General features: G+C 32.0%; 1 protein-coding gene across 38 annotated transcripts in view; it reads left to right on the forward strand.

Moving 5' to 3' along the window:
* The window catches only part of RIMS2 (regulating synaptic membrane exocytosis 2), a 576,987-nt gene that overhangs the window by 313,302 nt on the left and 244,370 nt on the right, over window positions 1–19,315 (forward strand). For 31 of the 38 annotated variants that reach the window (XM_060127293.1, XM_060127304.1, XM_060127300.1 and 28 more), the window contains 4 exons: window positions 599–722; window positions 2,283–2,329; window positions 5,600–5,712; window positions 15,448–15,578. In XM_060127293.1, the coding sequence (XP_059983276.1) occupies window positions 599–722; window positions 2,283–2,329; window positions 5,600–5,712; window positions 15,448–15,578 (415 nt within the window). Of the gene's footprint in view, window positions 1–598; window positions 723–2,282; window positions 2,330–5,599; window positions 5,713–11,718; window positions 11,767–15,447; window positions 15,579–19,315 lie in introns of all 38 variants that reach the window. The other 7 variants (XM_060127289.1, XM_060127295.1, XM_060127294.1 and 4 more) reach the window with 1 other exon arrangement.

The following is a 19,315-nucleotide window of genomic DNA, read 5'->3' on the forward strand; positions in this document are numbered from 1 at the left end:
TTTATATTTACTGATCTTATTTTTTTGCTGATGGATATTCCTAGTCTGTATCTAGGATTAGATTAACCTAATTTGTTTCCCGTAAGCCTTCCTATTTCTTTTGAAGAACTTCCAGTGTAATTTAGGAAACAAACTTCATGGATAAATACATATTTCCTGAAATGTGTCACTCCTTATCTCTTTGATAATGGATAACTTATCTTAATAGTTTCTAGAATTGGAATTTCTATTGAGAAATGACAGAGACAAGAGTGATGTCACCAAGTTGGAGGCATAGGTTGTTCCCAACTTGCTTCCCCTTGCAAGAAACACAACTAACAACTATTCAGGGACAAGACATCATTGAGAAAATTATAGAAATCACAGATACAACTTTTATGTAATCTTTTCCTCTGACCCTTCCTTGTCCTTTTGTGTGAAATACACTAATCATCCTGGTCATCAAATTTTATGCCACTGGAGCTGTTCTCAGTATGTTTCTTATTCCATAAAGGAATTTTGTTCTACAAAATTAATCGCAGTTTGAGACGGCTTTTGTTTCGAGTGCATTTTATGGGATTAGTTTTTCTAAGATTATCATTACTGACACACACTGTAGGTGATGAAGTATTAGAATGGAATGGAAGACTATTGCAAGGAGCCACATTTGAAGAAGTATATAACATCATCCTGGAATCCAAACCTGAGCCACAAGTGGAGCTTGTTGTTTCAAGGCCTATTGGGTGAGTTGGTTTGAATACTTCATACATGTATAAAGTTGACTACTATTAAATAATTTGTAATGTGCAATCCAATAATGTCTGATTGCTTTATAAAACTAAATTATTTTGAGGACAATGCTTTTTTCTCCTTTACTAAAAATACCTCACCAAAAATCATGACATCTTTTTATCTGATCATGCTAGAATATACAGTTAATTACAAAAGAAGAAGGGATATTTAGGTGTATTATTTTTATTATCTTAGTAGCTCAGGAAATGGATAAAAGAATTAGTGGAAGGGGACTGTAGTAACAATTACTTTCAAAAGAAGTTTCATAAGCTATGGTTCTCTACATTGTAAATATGAGAATCAACTATAGTCTATGAATTTTATATATTTTTTCCAAAATGGAGATTTCATATAAAAAAGAGAGGGCTTAAGGACATTCTATTCCTAGATGGTGTCAACTGTTCAAGGAAAAACAACATCTTTAAGGTAACATAAAAAATAAGCAAATGTCGGGCTTCCCTGGTGGCGCAGTGGTTGAGAGTCCCTGCCAATGCAGGGGACACGGGTTCGTGCCCCAGTCCGGGAAGATCCCACATGCTGCGGAGCGGCTGGGCCCGTGAGCCATGGCCGCTGAGCCTGTGCGTCTGGAGCCTGTGCCCCGCAACGGGAGAGGCCACAACAGTGAGAGGCCCGCGTACCGCAAAAAAAAAAAAAAAAAAAAAGCAAATGTTAATTACTCTTTGACTTTTTAAGTTGCAGATAAATATAATCCTTTGTACTATGTTCCTTTCAAAAGTAATGAATCTGTCACATGAAATTATATCTATTTTTTATTTTGTCTTTTCATAGTTTTGTAATGTGGTAAAACTGTACTGTATCAGCTTAGGGTATTAATCAAATATATTTCTTAGGGTTAAAGGATGCTCTAATCATATTTTTGTTTAATGTCTTAAATATTTTTGATGCAGTTTTCTGAATGAGCTTAACCATTAATATATGTCCCTCCTGGCAAATCTCAAACAAAAATGTACATACTTTTGGTGTAAATACAGTTACAAGGTAATTATGTTAAGTCCAATAAGAAACATGTTTGCATTTTTCTCAGTAGAATTATTATGTTTAAAAAATTTCAGTGACAATCTGAATATTTTAACTTTTGTTTTGGTGATATTTTATTTGAATTTCAATGTTCTGATTTGAACAACAGCAGGTAAAAGAGTAGAATATAATTAAAATATATCTATAAAACTTACCCTGTTGAATATAGAAATTTTTTAGGATGGATAATTGTGTAGTGAAGCACATAGGAAATAAAGTATATATTTTTACAAATCTGCTCTAAATGCTTATGAGTTTTAATTCCTTTTAAGTAGTAGGGTTAGCCCAGAACACTTTTATTAACAAAAAGTACTATGACTTATTTTTTTCCTTATTTATATAGTGCTGCTACAATACACAATTTTGTCCATTTTACATTGTCCTATTATAATATAGTTTGATAATGATCAAAATAGCAGTTGCTACTATTTGTTGAAACAATTTCTTGTTTTTCTCTTTTTCTGTCATTTCAGAGATATACCTAGAATACCTGATAGCACACACGCACAACTGGAGTCCAGTAAGTTTCATTTATTTTAGAAGAAAATGTTATTAATAAAGTCGTTCATTATCAGGGGTCAGATGAAGTCTTTAATCTATTAATACAAAGTAAGAAATATAATAGTGTTGTTATCAAGTATGCAGTCATATAAAGATGGAAAATTTAATATTATTTCATGTTATTGTGGAAAAAAGTATAAAAGTCTATAATATTTTAAGATTTTTTTTAAACCACACTGTCTTAACTACTATGTATTTTTAGATAGCCTTATTAAGATATACTACTATAAACTGAATGTATTTAAAGTGCACAGTTAGGTAAGCTTTGATATACATGTGAGTCCATTATCATAATAAAAAATAATGAACATATTATCACTCCCCAAAATTTCACTCCCTCCCCAAATTTCACCTAATTTTAAAATTTACTACTTTGTAAACTAATCCTCAGTAAATGAAGGGAATGCTTGGGACAATCTAGTGAATAATTACATATATTCTAATTTAAATTTTGAGAAAATGGGGTAATAGTTCTGATTTAACAGAGTGGTAATGGAGCAATATAAGTTAAAATAACATTAAGTATTTAGACACTTTTTATTACTTGTGTTTGAGTACTATTTCAGATACTAAGCAAATGAATTTTTTCTGATGAATTAAGTTTGTTGGTTGATTGAGAGTAAGTCATGTTGTGAAAGAAGAAGGAGGAGGGTCGCACTTTGAAATACATTGATCAGGATAGACATTGAGAAGGAAGGATTGGAGCAAGATTTGAAAGAGTGGCAGTCTGAGGGAAAAGCTCTCCAGGAACAGGGACCAGAGGTTCAATGTCTCTAAGGCAGGAAAGCCTACGTTGCATTTAAGAAAAAGCAAAAAGGCTGTTGTGGCTGCAAGAGTGAGCAAGGGGAAGAATGGCAGGAAGGAGGACAGGGAAGTAATGGGAAAACAAACTGCATAGGTTTTATAAGGCACTGTAAAGACTTTGACTTTTACTCTAAGGGAAATCAAGAGCTACATAGGATGTTTTTGAGGAGAAACTTAACGTTTTAAAATCAGGCTACTATGTTGAAAATAGATTAAATGGAGTGAAAGCAGAGAGACCAGTGAGAAGACTATTTCAGTATTTGGTGAGATTATGGTGATTTAGACCATGGTAGGTGCAGCGAAGGTGGTGAGAAGTGGTTGGATTATCTATACACACAACAATTGAGAATGTACTGTTAAAATAGATGTTATTTTTTTTACATTGTATTACAATTATGAGTATACATTTAAAAAAATCTTTACCAGAGAGGTGAAATCCTTTTAGAATGGCATAGCTCTAAACTTTAAAATATGATTGTATGACCTATTTGATTTAGTACTTTTGGCTAGTTGCTAAATCATTTTATCCGAAATAATATCGTGATCACATAAAACTATAAGTACTAACATAATGATAATAATTATTATGTATAATAATATCATCATCATAAGTGCCTGGAACTGTGCTAGATGTTGTACCTACACTATCCCACTTAGTTTTCACAGCAGTCTATGAAGTAGGTAAAATTTTCATTCACTTACATTATATCACTCAGATATTGTGTGAGCAGTGTGGAATCCTTTATCTTACTATAGCTATTTGAAAAGCCTCTAGGCTACATTTCCAAAATTGTTCCTGTAAGGACAGGGGTCCTTTTTCAAATTAGATTCAATTTATGCTTTAAAAGTTGAAGAATAGCTTTCTCCAAGGCCCAATTCTTAACCTTCTGTTTTTAGTTCCTCAGTAAATTTTTCTCTTCATATGGTTTTAATTGCCATATGACTCCTAAGTTTACATTATCAAAATTATCTATCATTGTCCCTTCATCTCTGGATGTTTAAAGAATATGTTCTAAGTGTCTTCCTGTTACTTGAAGCTTAGCATATAGAAAACTTGGCTTATTTCTTAGTATAAAGGCAGCATTCTTTCCAGTTCTAAATACTATTTAAGGTTTCACCATTACTTCTGATCCCAAGGCTTGCAGTTTCCCCTTTCATTTTACACTATACTCTCTCTAGAAGTGAATTTTATCCATTTGGGCCTCCAATTAGGGAGACACTTTACAGTTTAATTTCTAACACTAATTATCTACTCAACATTTGGTCCCATCCACATATCCTGTTACCTGCTTTGCATTTCCCCTCGGACGTCTCTGAGGTGTCACAGGGTCACTGTGACAGGTTCCAAATTAACTTCTCCAGCCATTCCCTAACACACAGGACTTCTCCAGTGTTCTACAGCCCAGGGAATATCAGCACTGTCCTGTGCAGAGGACAAGACAGAAACATAGGGGACCTTCTTGTCTCCATATCTGGTTACAGGACTTGAAATCTTCATGTTTTCCCCCCTTTTTCATTTATCTCTCATCTAATTAGTTTCTGAGTCCTTATTTTCTAATTTTATAATATTGCCTGAATTCTTTCTTTCCATTCCATTTTCTCCTCATTCCTGTTATTATTTTATTGAATTCCACTTGTTCTTAACTGTTTTCCATCTCACTCAATTCAGTCTACACTTTAAAAAGATGGTAAAGACATCTTCCTCAAATGCAGTTTTTATTACCTTACTCATAAAAGTTTAGCATGGATATTTTATTAGTGCCAAAATTTGTAGCCCAGAATTCCAGGCATTTAATTCTGTCAGTATCTCATTCGCCCCATTTTTGTTCACTTTCCAATTTGTTCCTTCCCCTCCATACAAATAAATTCGTACATATAACTTCTGGGTATTGAAGTTCTGCTTTTTCTGCTCTTCTGTATCTTTTTTTCATAGCCCCTCACTTCCTTTTTGCCCATCTAATTTATTATATTCTTCCAGATATGGTTAAAAATCACTTCCTGAAAACTTTTCACAGTTAGCATTCTAGTATTTATGGTTTTAACATTACAAGTTTAGACCATCTTTGAGTTGCTTTATTGATTTAGGTTTTGTTTTTTCCTCCCTAAGTTTCTATTTTAAATTTTTCCTGGTGTGTTATTGTAAGATATGAGTTTAGTACACACAACAGACGTAGTAACTAAGTTCTGAGGTCTGTCTCTACTATAATTGGCACAGAAAATGGTTTACCCTTGGTCTTGAGAGAATCCCTAAGCTGCACTTATGCTTTAAGAAACCTCTCTAAGTATATCTGGAACATTGTGGCTAAGAAAATGATGTATATAATGGCATTTTGTGTGCATTAAAAATAAAAGATACATGGTAAAGATTATTAAATAGTAATGAAGAGCCATTGTTATTATTCTTTATGTATAATTACCATTTCAGGTTCTAGCTCATTTGAATCTCAAAAAATGGATCGTCCTTCTATTTCCGTTACGTCTCCCATGAGTCCTGGCATGTTGAGGGATGTTCCACAGTTCTTATCTGGACAACTTTCAGTATGTAATCACTAGATTAATTTCTCTTTTTGGACTATCAAGTAGTGTTTTAACTACATGATGGTATTTTTTTTGTAAACCAAGTTCTGTTTGGAATATAATTGTGCTTTTAACCATCAACTTTCTCATTCTTAGTAATTTTAATTAATCTAAATTTAATTATAATTATCTAGCAGAGTGCTTTCTTTATTAGAGTTAGATTTTCTGGAATTTAATGAGAATTAGAATTTGTGATGCTATCTGAAACGTTTTTCACCTTAGTAATATTATTCCAAAATTCAAAGTCATGATTTTTGCTCAACTAAGTAAATAGGGAAATATATAATAGATTACTGAGTATATCAGGTAGATTTCATATTAAGTGATCCCTAATTTGAACATTTTATAATAAAAGTTTAAAATTCAGTTAACCATCATATACCCATATTAGAAGAGCTTTGCAAATTCAGGCTCTCACATTTTATTAATTTCTAAAATTTAAAATATTAAAATTTATCCAGCTATATTTTAGAAACAAACAGATTAATATTGACACTAATTTTGTTGAGTTACTAAACTTAAAATTTTATAAGTATTAAAAACTACTTAGATTCTCAAAATTCAGACATTGAATTTTGGATAATTGTTAATGTTATAGTTAAAAACTAAACTATTCTTGGGCTTATATTTTAAGAGTAATTTCTAGCTTTTTGTTAAATCAGGTACAAAATTTCTCCTTTTATTTTCTGGAGGGAGGAGAAGTGTTTGATTTTTCTGAAGAATTTTCATTAATTAAATGGAGATACAGGAAGTATAAGCTGAATTAACATAGTAAAAGTCATTAGACACATCTGTTCTGGGATTACTTTGATCACAAAAGTGGTAATAACAGAAGAGCTATGTAAGAAAGAAGATGAGATACTAGTAGTAGATTGTAAATGTCTTACTAAAATGAATTTCTTCTCTTTATTATTTTCTTTTCCTTTCTCTTTCATAAACAGAGTGAGCTTTTTCATTTGAGGACAGTGGTGTTTTTTCCATTTTCCACAATAAGTAGCATCTTTTTATTTATTCTCTTACATATATTGACAGCGCAGATGTTGTCATTTATGGTTACGAATATATGTGTATTTTCTTCCACCATTTTAGAAAGTGCTAATAAATGTTAGCTTTTTTATTTTTAATTGTGGCTCCCTTTAAATATTCCGCCTATAAATAATGCTCTGAGTGGCTGATGATGCCAGTATATAAATAAATGTGTGTGTGTGTGTGTGTGTGTGTGTGTATGTAGTTGGCTTCAGTTGGTGGATGAGGGAGCAGAAGTTAGACTTCCATAATAAGTAAGTACCACTTTGTTGCTTCTTTTGAAATCCCAAGGCTGTATTAGAAATTGGACTAAGAGGGGAGATTGAGGAGGATAGTGCAGGCATTTAGACAGATTTCAGATTCAACTACTTTTCCTCATGGTTCGAAGTGAATATGGTAGAAAGGTAAGACTGTTAAATATTGGGGAGAAATATAAACTTAACAGTATGTGGTATTTGTATTTATAAGTGATGTTGGTTTAAAATCCATATAACTGTAATTTAAAATGAGTACCATTTTATCAATTTTTATGACTCAGAAGGAGTATGTTCCAGCAAGATAATGTTTATAAATATAATACATATTTGTTTTGGTAAATCTAGAAAGCACAGATAAATAAATAAAAACTAAAAATCACCTGTAATCTTGCCACTAAAACATAATCATTTACATACATATAAAGTTTTAAACAAAACTGTAATAAATCTGTGTATACTATTTTGAAACTTGCTTTTTCACTAGTAATATATAGTGTACTTTTCCTTTAAACATTTTTCTTTAAAAATTCCTCCTAAAATGATTTTAATAGCTATTTAATACTCCATTTTAACTTAATTTGCTATTATAGGATATCTTGCTTGTTTCTAATTTATAGTATTTTAAATAATGATGCCATGGAAATCCTTGAATATAAATCTTGCATATTTTGTTAGGTCAAAATTCCTTTGTTAGAATAACTTTTCCAGATGTAACAATATGAAAGAAAAAAAACTTTTAAGATTCTTGAAATCTTTTACCAAAATTTTTCTCCAAAATATTTTTACCAAATTAAGCTACAATTATCAATTCAAGTAATGTATTTTAAGATCTATCCCCATAATCCTAGTAGCTGAGAATACAACAGTGAACAGATAGCCATGGATTTTACCATCATGAAACTTAATTTTATGTTCATTCTTTGCATGCAGCAAGACATAAGCAAGATACCCTTTTGGATATAGTATTTTCCTTTATATTTAACCCCATTTCTGCCAACTGGAGACAATTTTGGTTTGCTCTAATGATGTAGAGGTTGAGAAAATATTTGTCCACAAATATCATCCTTCGAGGAAACTTCTAGGAAGTCACAAGGCAACATTATGATTCCTATATCCTTCTATTCTACCTTTGGGTATTTTTGCTTTTGGTGAGATTCTACCTGGGCCCTTAGCTCACTTACAAAATCATGATGTTACTAATGCCTGACAACAAAGATAATTTGAGATAATCTGACCTTCCTAATATATTTATGTCAGTCATGGACTGATATTTTCTCAAATATATAATATACATATAATGCAAATTGTTATTTAAATTTTCATGCACAAGGCTGTTGATGACTTTAAAAAATTATTCCATTTATTTCTTTTCCATGCTTGAATTGTGCTGCTACTTGTTATTATTCTAGGGCATAACTATGAAAGCGCCATTAATGTATTTGGTGAGAAAATTAGTATGAGCTCACGTTTATGACACCTGGACTGTATATTAGCCTTTCAGTGTCAGCACTCCCTTATTTTGATTCTTTTTAAAATTTGTGTTCTAACATAATTTAGCAGTTTTCTTGTTTGGAGGATTACTTTTGTAATTCTCTCAATATTTTAAAATTAATTTACAGCCTTTGACTAATATTTTGATAGAGTGCTAAAATAAGATATAGCCTTTAACTTTTTTCAAAGTGAGGAATGGCTCAGAATTCTTTCTTTCTATAGGAACACATTAATTCTTGTTGACAAACATATTTTATTTTACTTCAGGGTCTGTGGCTGACTTATGGTTGCAATGTTTCCCTAAGTTACTTTGTTTTAATATTTTTCTGACTCCACTTTTAGTGATGAGCTTGTAAATATTGTACATATCCATTTTATATTCCCATTTAAAGGGAATAAGTCACTGAAGAATAGGCATGTGTCCTTTATATCTACTTAGAAACTCGATAGTCTTTTAAAAACTTTCTGTAAATGAAAGGTTTTTCTTTGAGCTTTTATCTTTTATATGTCATTGTTACAACCGTGTTATTTTAGAAGCATTGCATAAAAGGAATGCCCTGAAGTTAGTAGTGCTGTATAAAGTAGGAAGGACATTAAAAATACAAAATAAATTGTGGTGTACAAATTCAAATTCTTCATTTGTGTGAGGCTGAATTGTTATAAATATTATCAGATATTTCATGCTTAAAATAAATGAATTAATATTAATTACAAATTGCAGTGAGATACATAATACTTCATTTCTTTATGAAATATCTAGAATCTGAAGAGATAGAAAGCAGCTTAGTAGTTGCCAGAAATTGGGGCAATGGGGAAATGGGGAGTGACTGATTACTTAATAGGTACAGGATATTCTGGTGTGATAAAAAAGTTTTGAAACTAGAGGGAGGTGGTGGTGACACAGCATTGTGGATGCACTAAATGCCACCGAGTTGTACACTTTAAAATGGTTAATTGCGTGTTATTTTAATGTCACCTCAATTTAAAATAAGCTGACAAAACAAATTATGTTTATGTAGCCAAGTTTAATGTATAAGCTTACAGGTGAAGATTAGGTTTAAACTGGCATAGATTTTAGACAATTGATTTCAAAAAATCTGTGAGTTGCTCATTTGAGGTCATTTTAGAAGATGCAAAAAAGTTTACCTTAAAGGATTACTTTATTTCAAAGTACTGTTTCTTTCAAAGTAAATCTTTTAGTTATAAAGTAATATTTACTTGCAAAAACCTTTCATTACCTTGATATTTTTGGTCTAAAACAGGTAGGACAGGTGAGAAGGCAAGAAAAATAAGATCTTTTTCTAAATTGAGTGACTTGTTTATCCTTTTCTTCAGCATGCCTAGTTAATCTCTATGAATTTCATATATCCCTTACCCATTGGCTAGAGAATTATCCATCTAGGGTTATACAGACAGATATCAGTAACACTCCATATCTAAACATTCCTTTCTTCCTTTGGAAATGTCTCCACACAAAAAGGAAGACATCTTAGACTTGAGACCTTCTTGGTTTTTGAAGAGAAAGATGACTCATGATTGAATGATAGTCTGCTTTTAAGGTTTGCTTTCTTTTGGGTTTTAGATTTATGTCTTAAACTATCTTCAGGGTCTGTCTGATGATCGTTGAATTCCACAACAGTCCTCCTAGTACCTATCATCTGTTTCCATGTAGCAGTGGAAAAGTCTGAAGCCTTTTAACTATTTACAGCTGTTAATTAAACAAGAGAGACATCCATGAGAAATGCGAGGAATGGGATGGAATCTTGGTGAAAGAACAAAGATTAAATGCCCTGAAATCCATTCCCAAACAGAGACTTGCATCTGATTTTGTTCCTCTTTTAGCTGTTAACATGCCTTAATAAAGGCACAACATTCTGATGATTGTGGTATCTTTGGAAACTGTTTCAAAATGAAAACAAAATAAGTTAGAAGAAGAAAAAAAAGAAATCTGATTTTATTCTAAGAATTTGAAATAAAATGATTTAGTCAGAACTGAGCTTTATTTTCTTTCTTTTTAAAAAAATTTTGGCTGCGCTGGGTCTTTGTTGCAGCGTGCGGGCTCTGTTGCAGTGCATGGGCTTCTCTAGTTGCAGTGTGCAGGCTTTCTAATTGCGACGCGTGGGCTCTAGAGCGCGCGGGCTCAGTAGCTGCGGTGCACGGGCTTAGTTGCCCAGCGGCATGTGGAATCTTAGTTCCCGGACCAAGAATCAAACCCGTCCCCTGCACTGGAAGGCAGATTCTTAACCACTGGACCACCAGAGAAGTCCCAGGGTTTTATTTTCTACCTTTACACTATCTTACTTTTTGGTTGGGTGAGCAAGTCTATCTAGTCTTTTTAAAATGTCTCTGTTTCCTCATCTGCATATTGGAGATAACAGCAACTACCTCCCAGCATTGTTAGAGGCAATAAACTTGCAGTAACTGTCAGTAAAGGCTTAAAAAAATATGAAGAGCTGTATAAATAAAAAGAAATGTGATATTATTGTCATTAATAAGTATGATTAGCTCTAAACAGTGTTATCTCAGATGGTGCACAATAAATGTCTGAAAATGATGTTTAAATACTAGAGCCTGTTATAGATTCTTAAAGTATGAATCAACTAATTATTCCAGTGTGTTCCAGCACACGTTTTATCTTTCTGTGTTTATTCTTTTAAGAAATGCTAAAGCCAACTTGGCTAATGTTTTTTAGACTTTTGTTAGCCATATTATCCCTTTGGAAAGTTACATGTATGTCCCTTTGGAAACATTACTTCTACAGATGACTTTTCACTAATAATTCTATAATGTATTTTAATCTGACTTCATCTTGGACTATGATTTTTTTTCTATGTTGTGTGTTCAAGGGTGAAACTTGAAATATCTTGACTTTGTATTATGTTTACACTCATTCTTTCAGAAAATATTAGCCCAAATCTGTTATTTTACATTCAGTCTTAATTCCTGTTATGTTGATTACATTTAAAAATCTGATTTAAAACTTCTAAGATTTTATATAGTTTTTATCTATTTAAGCATTTTGGGAAAATTAATTTATTCATTACATTGAACTACTTAATTTAGGTATATATTGTCATGGAAAAATGTACTTAAGGGATAGTTGTATGTGTTTTTTACTTTTGGTCTCTTAGTTCCAGCGTGTTGTCCTTTTTGGTTTTGTTTTATTGCTTTTTTCTTTAATTTTGCTTACCAGAGCCAAAGCCTTAGTAGAAGAACAACGCCTTTTGTTCCTAGGGTTCAGGTAAAGGCCTTGTCTGCCTGATAGAAACTAAAGTTGTGTTTTAACCCTTATTTGTATGTTTTTGGAAAATGCGTAGTAGGAAAACTTTTTTTGGTGTGTTGCTCCAAACCATATTATTGACTTTCAAATCATTTTATGAGCCAGCTTGTAAAATTCTGCATGGGGATTAAAATACAATAAAAATTTAAAGAGACAATCTTTGTTAGTGGTTTTATATGATGGACTGAATACTGAAACTCATAGGTTTCTGGTTGGCATTTAATGTAGATTCCACTTACATTGGTAATATTGACAGAAATAGCTGATTTGATACTGTTGATATTTTCCTTTATTACACTAAGGTTGCTGTCTCTTTAAATCATTCATTATATCACTTAACATCTACATTCTCTTGCATTTTCCAAGTAATAACTCCTTGAGGAGATTGGCAAATAAATTTGTACCTTATCTAAAATGTGAATTTTTTGCATATTATATATAAGGTTCAACTTTTTGAAAGTATATTATTTTGAAAGAACAAAAATCACAATCCAAATAAAATATGTTGGGTTTATTTTGTTTACATTTTGTAATTGTAATTCCATTTAATTTTACTGTAATACTTGGGTACAAGTTGTTTGCCTCTTTTCATTAGGAAACCCTTATATGGTAAAGTAATGTCAACAAAGTTTTTTTTTTTTAAAGTAGTATAATTCTTGCTTTGCTGCATGGTTTTTTTTGGTTGTTGCTGTTGTTGGTTTTTAATACTAATTTAGTTTAAATTAAAAAAATTGGAGTTCTAATTAACACTATGTAGTGTAAAATATTTACTTAGACTTATGTTCTGCTTGGGAAATTTAAAAGTGGTTACATGGAAATTGTATTAAAGCAATTAAAATGATATCAAGATTTTTATTAATGAAAATGAGGTAAAATAAGAAGTATATCATATCTAGAACTGTGGAAACACATTTGTTTTATTTTGAAGAATCAACAGATATATTCTAATCATTCATTTAAAAAACACAGAGAAGATATTTAGGAATGTGATAAAGAATCTAGCAAATAAAATAATTCTTTTTTGATAGTTTAAAGTGGATATCTATTAAAAACTTCAATGCAAGTCCTGTAATATAAAATGAAAATTAAGGCTATTGATCAAATGCCCAGTTTGACAGTTTATTAAAAGGTATAATTTTGATAAAAAACTCAGTAAAATTAAAGTGTGCCTGTTTCATATCTATATTATTTTAATATTTATATATTTGTAAAGTATAATTTAATAAACTAAAGTATTAATATGAAAATATGAAAGCCATATGCCTAATATCTGTTTGTGTGAGAAATGAATATTATTAATAAGTGATCTTTTTGGTTTTCCATGGCATAAGAAAATCTAAAAATAATACTATTTATCAGGCATTTGAAACATATATCTTAAATGTTTACCTGTAATGATTTTAAAGAAGCAAAAATATTGCCAGTGGAAATGACAGCAAAGGTAGTCTCAATCCCTGAAAAAAAAAAAAACTCACAGAAATCAATAATTTGCTCCAATAACTATGAGCTTAGTCTAGTAATACATTTTTCTTTGTTTTTTAAATGTACTATTTATTGTAAAACAAATTTTTAGCCTTTAAGAAGTTCTTTAATATCATGGAAGATAAAGCCATAAGGGTTTTTATTGATATAGAAAATAAAGAATATTAGAAGTTAATGTGGTTTTGGTCACAAATTTAGAGGAACCATGGTGCTCTCTGACAACACCTGTTTGATCTCATACATGAGACACTCTAGTATTTCTTACTTTTTTTTCCTCTCCTCATATCTTTTAACATAATGGTCTCTTTTATCCATTTATCCTCATCTGTATCTTTGTTCTACTATTGTCAGGCAAGCAAATATTTGAACTCTTTTTTCTTTTTTTATAGGAATTAAAAAAAATTTTATATTGGAGTATAATTTACAACGTTGTGTTAGTTTCAGGTGTTGAACTTTTTTTCCCATTTAAATGTCAGAGGTTTTTTTTCAGGTTCTTGGTCCCCTAGTCTAAGGCAGTGGTTCTCAAGCTTTAATGGCAATGAGAATCACCTGGAGCCCTTGTTAAAATGCAAATTCCCTGGGCCCCATTCTGATTCAGTAAGTGAAAGGTGGGCCACAGGAATTTGTAACTTTCCAGATAATACTGTTGCAGGAGTTTTGTGAACCACAGTTTAAGAAACACTTGTCTAGAGTCTGTACTTACCAACTGGATTCAAAAAACTTTTTGTTACACAGCCTCAGGGTAATACCTGCGTTAAACATAAGGACTTAACATAAAGAGAAGTAATAATCATTTTAAAAATTTAAATGCTTGAGGACTAATTCCATTTGACCGAAAAGAAAAGTGTGTAAATAATTTTATATACTCTTCTGGGCCATTAGTCTTCTGACTTAAAAGTCTTGCTCGGCCTCTCATTCTCTAAGATATGAAGTGAGGGACTCAACAAAGCCATGTTAGAATTGGAACTGAACTACTGATATATCATATATACATATATTTATTTGTATGATTTTTATGTAGATGGTCTATATTTATTTATATATCCTAGAGCCTGGCCCAGAGCTGACTGTCTGCTTTAGAGAAGAGAGGAAGGGACTGACATGAGATATATATTTAAGTTTTTTAAACTACCGCAAACATTGTAAATCCAAGTTAAAAGAAAAAAATCAAACCATTGGCTACACACACACACACACACACACACACACACACACACACATATACACATATAAAATGAAAAATACATATTACCTAAATAGAACTTTTTCCCAAATTCCAAATTTCCGATTCAATTTCAGTTTCAAGATAGTGGTCAGAGATGTGCTGAATTCTGAACCGAATGTGGATCAGAGCCATAGTCATCATAGATCCTGATATGGTAAAATCAACTAGCTAGGTGTGGGAGTGTGAGGTATGTGTGTGGGAGGTGACAATTATTAAGTCAAATGAATTCAGCAGCTGAATGTGAAGTTCTAATCCTTAATTATGGCATAGGCAAATTATTCTCTCATCTCGAATTATAAAATATACGCTTATTATTCTGAGGATAAATACATTTGCTTCACAAACAAAAAAAAAGACTTTATGTCTGCGTAAGAAATTTTAAAAGACGAATTTATTACAGTTTTAAATACAAACTTAAGGAGTAGATTTACTAAAGCTTCTAGTAATTCCCAGTTACTTATAATTTTTGAAAGGTCTTTGCTGTGGTATAACATAAAACATTTGCTTAAAAATTCCCTATGAATGCCATATAAGGAACTTATCTATTCAATTCACTTTGAGCACTTATTCTGAACTCACTATTGTAGGGGAACCAAAATGAACTACCGTGATTCCTGCATAAAGGTAGACACAAAGCAATCCTATATAAAGTCCTTAGTTATGGTAGTGTAATTATTATGTGCATGTTAATAAGCTATCAAATTAGATTATAAAAAGTTCAAGTGATTTATCAATCAAACTAAAATATCTGAAATAATTTCTCTGTTCATTGAAGTTATTATAGCATATCCTTTTACCTTAACTGCAATTTACGAAGTGAAGTTTATATTCTGTGCTAATATTAGTGTAAGAGAATGGGGCAAAGATTGGGAATGTAAACGTTATGTTATATTAGTAAATGTTTAAACTGATAAATGAATATTTTTGCTTTTCAGATAAAACTATGGTTTGACAAGGTTGGTCACCAATTAATAGTTACAATTTTGGGAGCAAAGGATCTCCTTTCCAGGGAAGATGGGAGGCCAAGGAATCCTTATGTTAAAATTTACTTTCTTCCAGACAGAAGGTAGGGATATGAAACAAAAATAAATGTTCTTGAAAATAAATGAGAAATGTTAATAGCAGGAGGTGTTTTGATTCTGTATCATTTATTTTAAAATATCATGCCAGTTAGATACTTATGAAGTTTAATATAAGCATAATGATTCTTAAGAATCAAAATAGTGACAGTAAATACTTCGAGATTGTTTTAAAACCTATGTCAAATGTTTATAATATAGATTATTTTATCAAATATTTATTTTAGATTGTGTGGTTTACTTCTTAAATAATGTATTTTTTTAAAATCAAACTCATTAAAATTATGCTCCTTTAAGTCAATACATTTTTAACATAAACTACAGAGGCAGAAAGCTGGAAATGGTACTAAAGGATACTCATCATGTTCCTCTACAATTTTTACCTCCTTTTACTAAGATATTATTTCTCTATATTATGTAAAATTAGTGAATGTGCTTTATATTTCACCACCCATATCACCAAGGAATCTTTACCACTGGACCTAGAATCAGCTACCTAAAGTGTCTTTTGCTTTGTGTCCATGCTAATCAACATACATGATATTGATCTATCCTGATTTAAATAGAGGAATCAGAATAGGAGAAATAGCTTTTCAAAAATCATATAATCATTCTTAATTTCAGACACATACAAAATAGAAGAGATTATTCAATAAGCATCATAAAAAAAGAAAGAAGTAATGCACCAATTTCCCTTTCCCCAGCTCTTCTGCAACACTGGTTTTCAGGGCTGGGCTCTTCATTTTTCTCAGGTTGGAAGCAGCTGGGCACAGATGTGATCTTAAACATATTTATACACGTTTGGACCCTCTATTACTCAGTTCAAGTTAAAAGTCATCAGTGTTGAGTGCCAAAGTATCATCTGAAGAACAATTTCAACAAAGAAAATAAAGGAAAGGAAGTAGGCAATTAGCAAAGGTCTTATACTTTATTTGATATATATTTTGAAATAAAATTTGTAAAATGAATTAGAAAATATGCAAGGGTGCCATAGCCTCTTAAGCTATTAGAAGCTGTGCCATATAATTTTATCTTACAAAGTTGACTCGAAGGAAGTTGTTCTCTAACAACTTAGGTTGTCTTTTGGAGAGGGATACACTTTGAACTGCAAGGGAAGAAGAGGATATGCAATAACTCAACTCCAGCTTAAACTTCAGTTGGATGACAGATGTCACAGCCATATTACCTACCATCCTGGATGGAGGCCAAGTCACTTGGCTTCTCAGAGCATAGTTTATTAGTCTAAGCATCCTTAGAATGCCATCATAAAAACTCGCAGAGGGCTTCCCTGGTGGCGCAGTGGTTGAGAGTCCGCCTGCCGATGCAGGGGACATGGGTTCGTGCCCCGGTCCGGGAGGATCCCACATGCCGCGGAGCGGCTGGGCCCATGAGCCATGGCCGTTGAGCCTGCGCATTGGGAGCCTGTGCTCCGCAACGGGAGAGGCCACAGCACGGAGAGGCCAGCGTACCGCAAAAAAAAAAAAAAAAAAAAAAAAACTCGCAGAAAGTGCTGTGCTTTTATGCACACACATAACTTAAGTTTCTACTTATTCAGACCTTTGAAGAAAAATGCTTGCTTTTCAAGATGATAAAAGTCTCTCAAATTTTTGTTTTTTGGTTGACTACTTGTGTTTAGTTTTATTTTTTATACCTCCCCTCACTTTCTAAGCAGATAGAGGTCAAATGGAAGGGAAAGTCCCTTCAAAGACTCCTTTATATTCCAGATGTAGGGTTTTTATCTTTTCTCAATAGCAAAGAATGTGAGAAACATTTGGATATTTTTTTCTCAGTTTATTTCTCAGCTGAGTTTTCTTGACAGTTATCAGGAATTTGAAGAATATTTAGGCAAGTTTGTAACTCACTTTATTGATAGAGTTGTGTCAGGGTTTTATCCTTAACGGAAAAAAGAATTCTCTGGTCAACTCAAACAGCTACATTATCATCTCAACTTTTTTTTTTTTTTCTGTTGATACAAGTTTTTACACATGAATAAAGGACTGTTTGTGCTTTTGTTATGAGTTATTTCTTTTTTCTTGACAATTTCTTGTGAGAAAAACTACAGGTCCCAAGAAGCCCATGGATACCAAAATGTGCAATGCTCAAGTTGTTTATATAAAATGACATAGCTCTGCATCTGTGGATACTGAGGGCCAACTGTACTTGCCTAAGTAAACAGAAAAAACAGTTGATGCCTTTTTATTGATAAGAATTCCTGGAGGGACAAGTGAGGCTACATAGAAGGAATTTAGTCTAGAATGTCAGTATGTCAGTTAAGCCATTCAAAACATTTATTTTCTATATAATATGCTAGGTACCCTAAAAAATAGCTAGGTATGCTCTAACACTTTTTTATATCTTTTTTTATATTGGTTGCGAGTCAAAATATATTTTTCCCTTTATTTTGAGTAAAAATATCAAGTCTTTGCATGCTGTTAAATCAAATGGAAAACAAAAGTACTGGTAACATGAAAATAAATAGAAAAAACTTTAGATTTTTTAAAAAATACTTTCTCAACATTTTAATGATGTTGTTAGAGATCAATTATCTATTTTATTATCCTTAGGCTGCTATTTAAAAATATCTCTATAGCATGCTTACTGACCTTAGTTTTTAAATAAGTTTAGCAACTTTTCAGTATTTGACTTATACAGAATGATCTTATTTTGAAGGCGTTAGTTATACTTCTTGAAAAGAATAACTCATTTACTTTTTTTGTAATTTGCTGAAGATAAGGTAACTTTCCATGGTTATTTTCATGGATTGGTGCTTCAATACACACAAAATTGCCTTATTAAATTGTAATCATATAAGGTAGGTTAGTGAGGAACTTCAGAGATAATCTAGTCTCCCTCCTATCCAGAATTATAAATTCCCCCTAAAATAGTCATTCTCTGAGAACTTTTTTCACTCCTTAAGAGGAAGTCAAAGCTTATTCTTCTGTTTCCTTTCACGTTGCAGTATAAACCAATCTTGGATTAGATGGCAAGGTTCCCCCTGAATGCTTTCTTCCTGACCTTGGTGGAAGGAATTTTATCTCTGACAGGGTTTCATAGTTCATTCTTTAATGGATAGAATATAAGTAGATGCTTTATAAATATTTGTTAAAATCTTAGAAGGAGGAAGTGACAAGAGTCATAAGTCATAGTCTTTGTCATTATTTCTCTTATTTAGGTATTTTTATTTGCAGTACCACTTCTTTTTCATAAATTTGAATGGAGATAAAATTTCCTACGTGGGTTTCCAAAGTTATTTTCCTGTGGAGGCCTTAGAAATTAATAAAGATACATTGCTTTAAAATGGCTTTCTGCTACATTAAATATATATGCTTTGGAAACATACATGTTCTTGATTAAGTCAAATCTGTATTAAACATTAAGCTCTGTATTCACCTGGGAGAAGTTGCATACCCTCCCTAATTTGGAGGCACTCTGTCCCTTCTTAGTCCTCCCTGCTTCCTATTTCCCAACACTCTTAGAACTGTGCTGTGTTGAGAGAATTTGTAGAAGTTAATATGGTTCCACTTGGAGTTCAGTGGCACTTCTCACTTCAAATAGGCTCTTCTAATAGCTTAACGTTGCTGTCCTAGATGATTTTCTTCATTCCTATTCAGACACTGATCCTCTCTAATAAGCTAGAGTAGTGATCTCCAAGAAGAACGGATGTACCCAGGAGATGTATGAAACAATTCATTGGAGTTCATAAAGAAATACTTGAATTTTCATT

The sequence above is a fragment of the Lagenorhynchus albirostris genome, chromosome 17, assembly GCF_949774975.1.
Source record: "Lagenorhynchus albirostris chromosome 17, mLagAlb1.1, whole genome shotgun sequence".
Lineage (NCBI taxonomy): Eukaryota > Metazoa > Chordata > Mammalia > Artiodactyla > Delphinidae > Lagenorhynchus > Lagenorhynchus albirostris.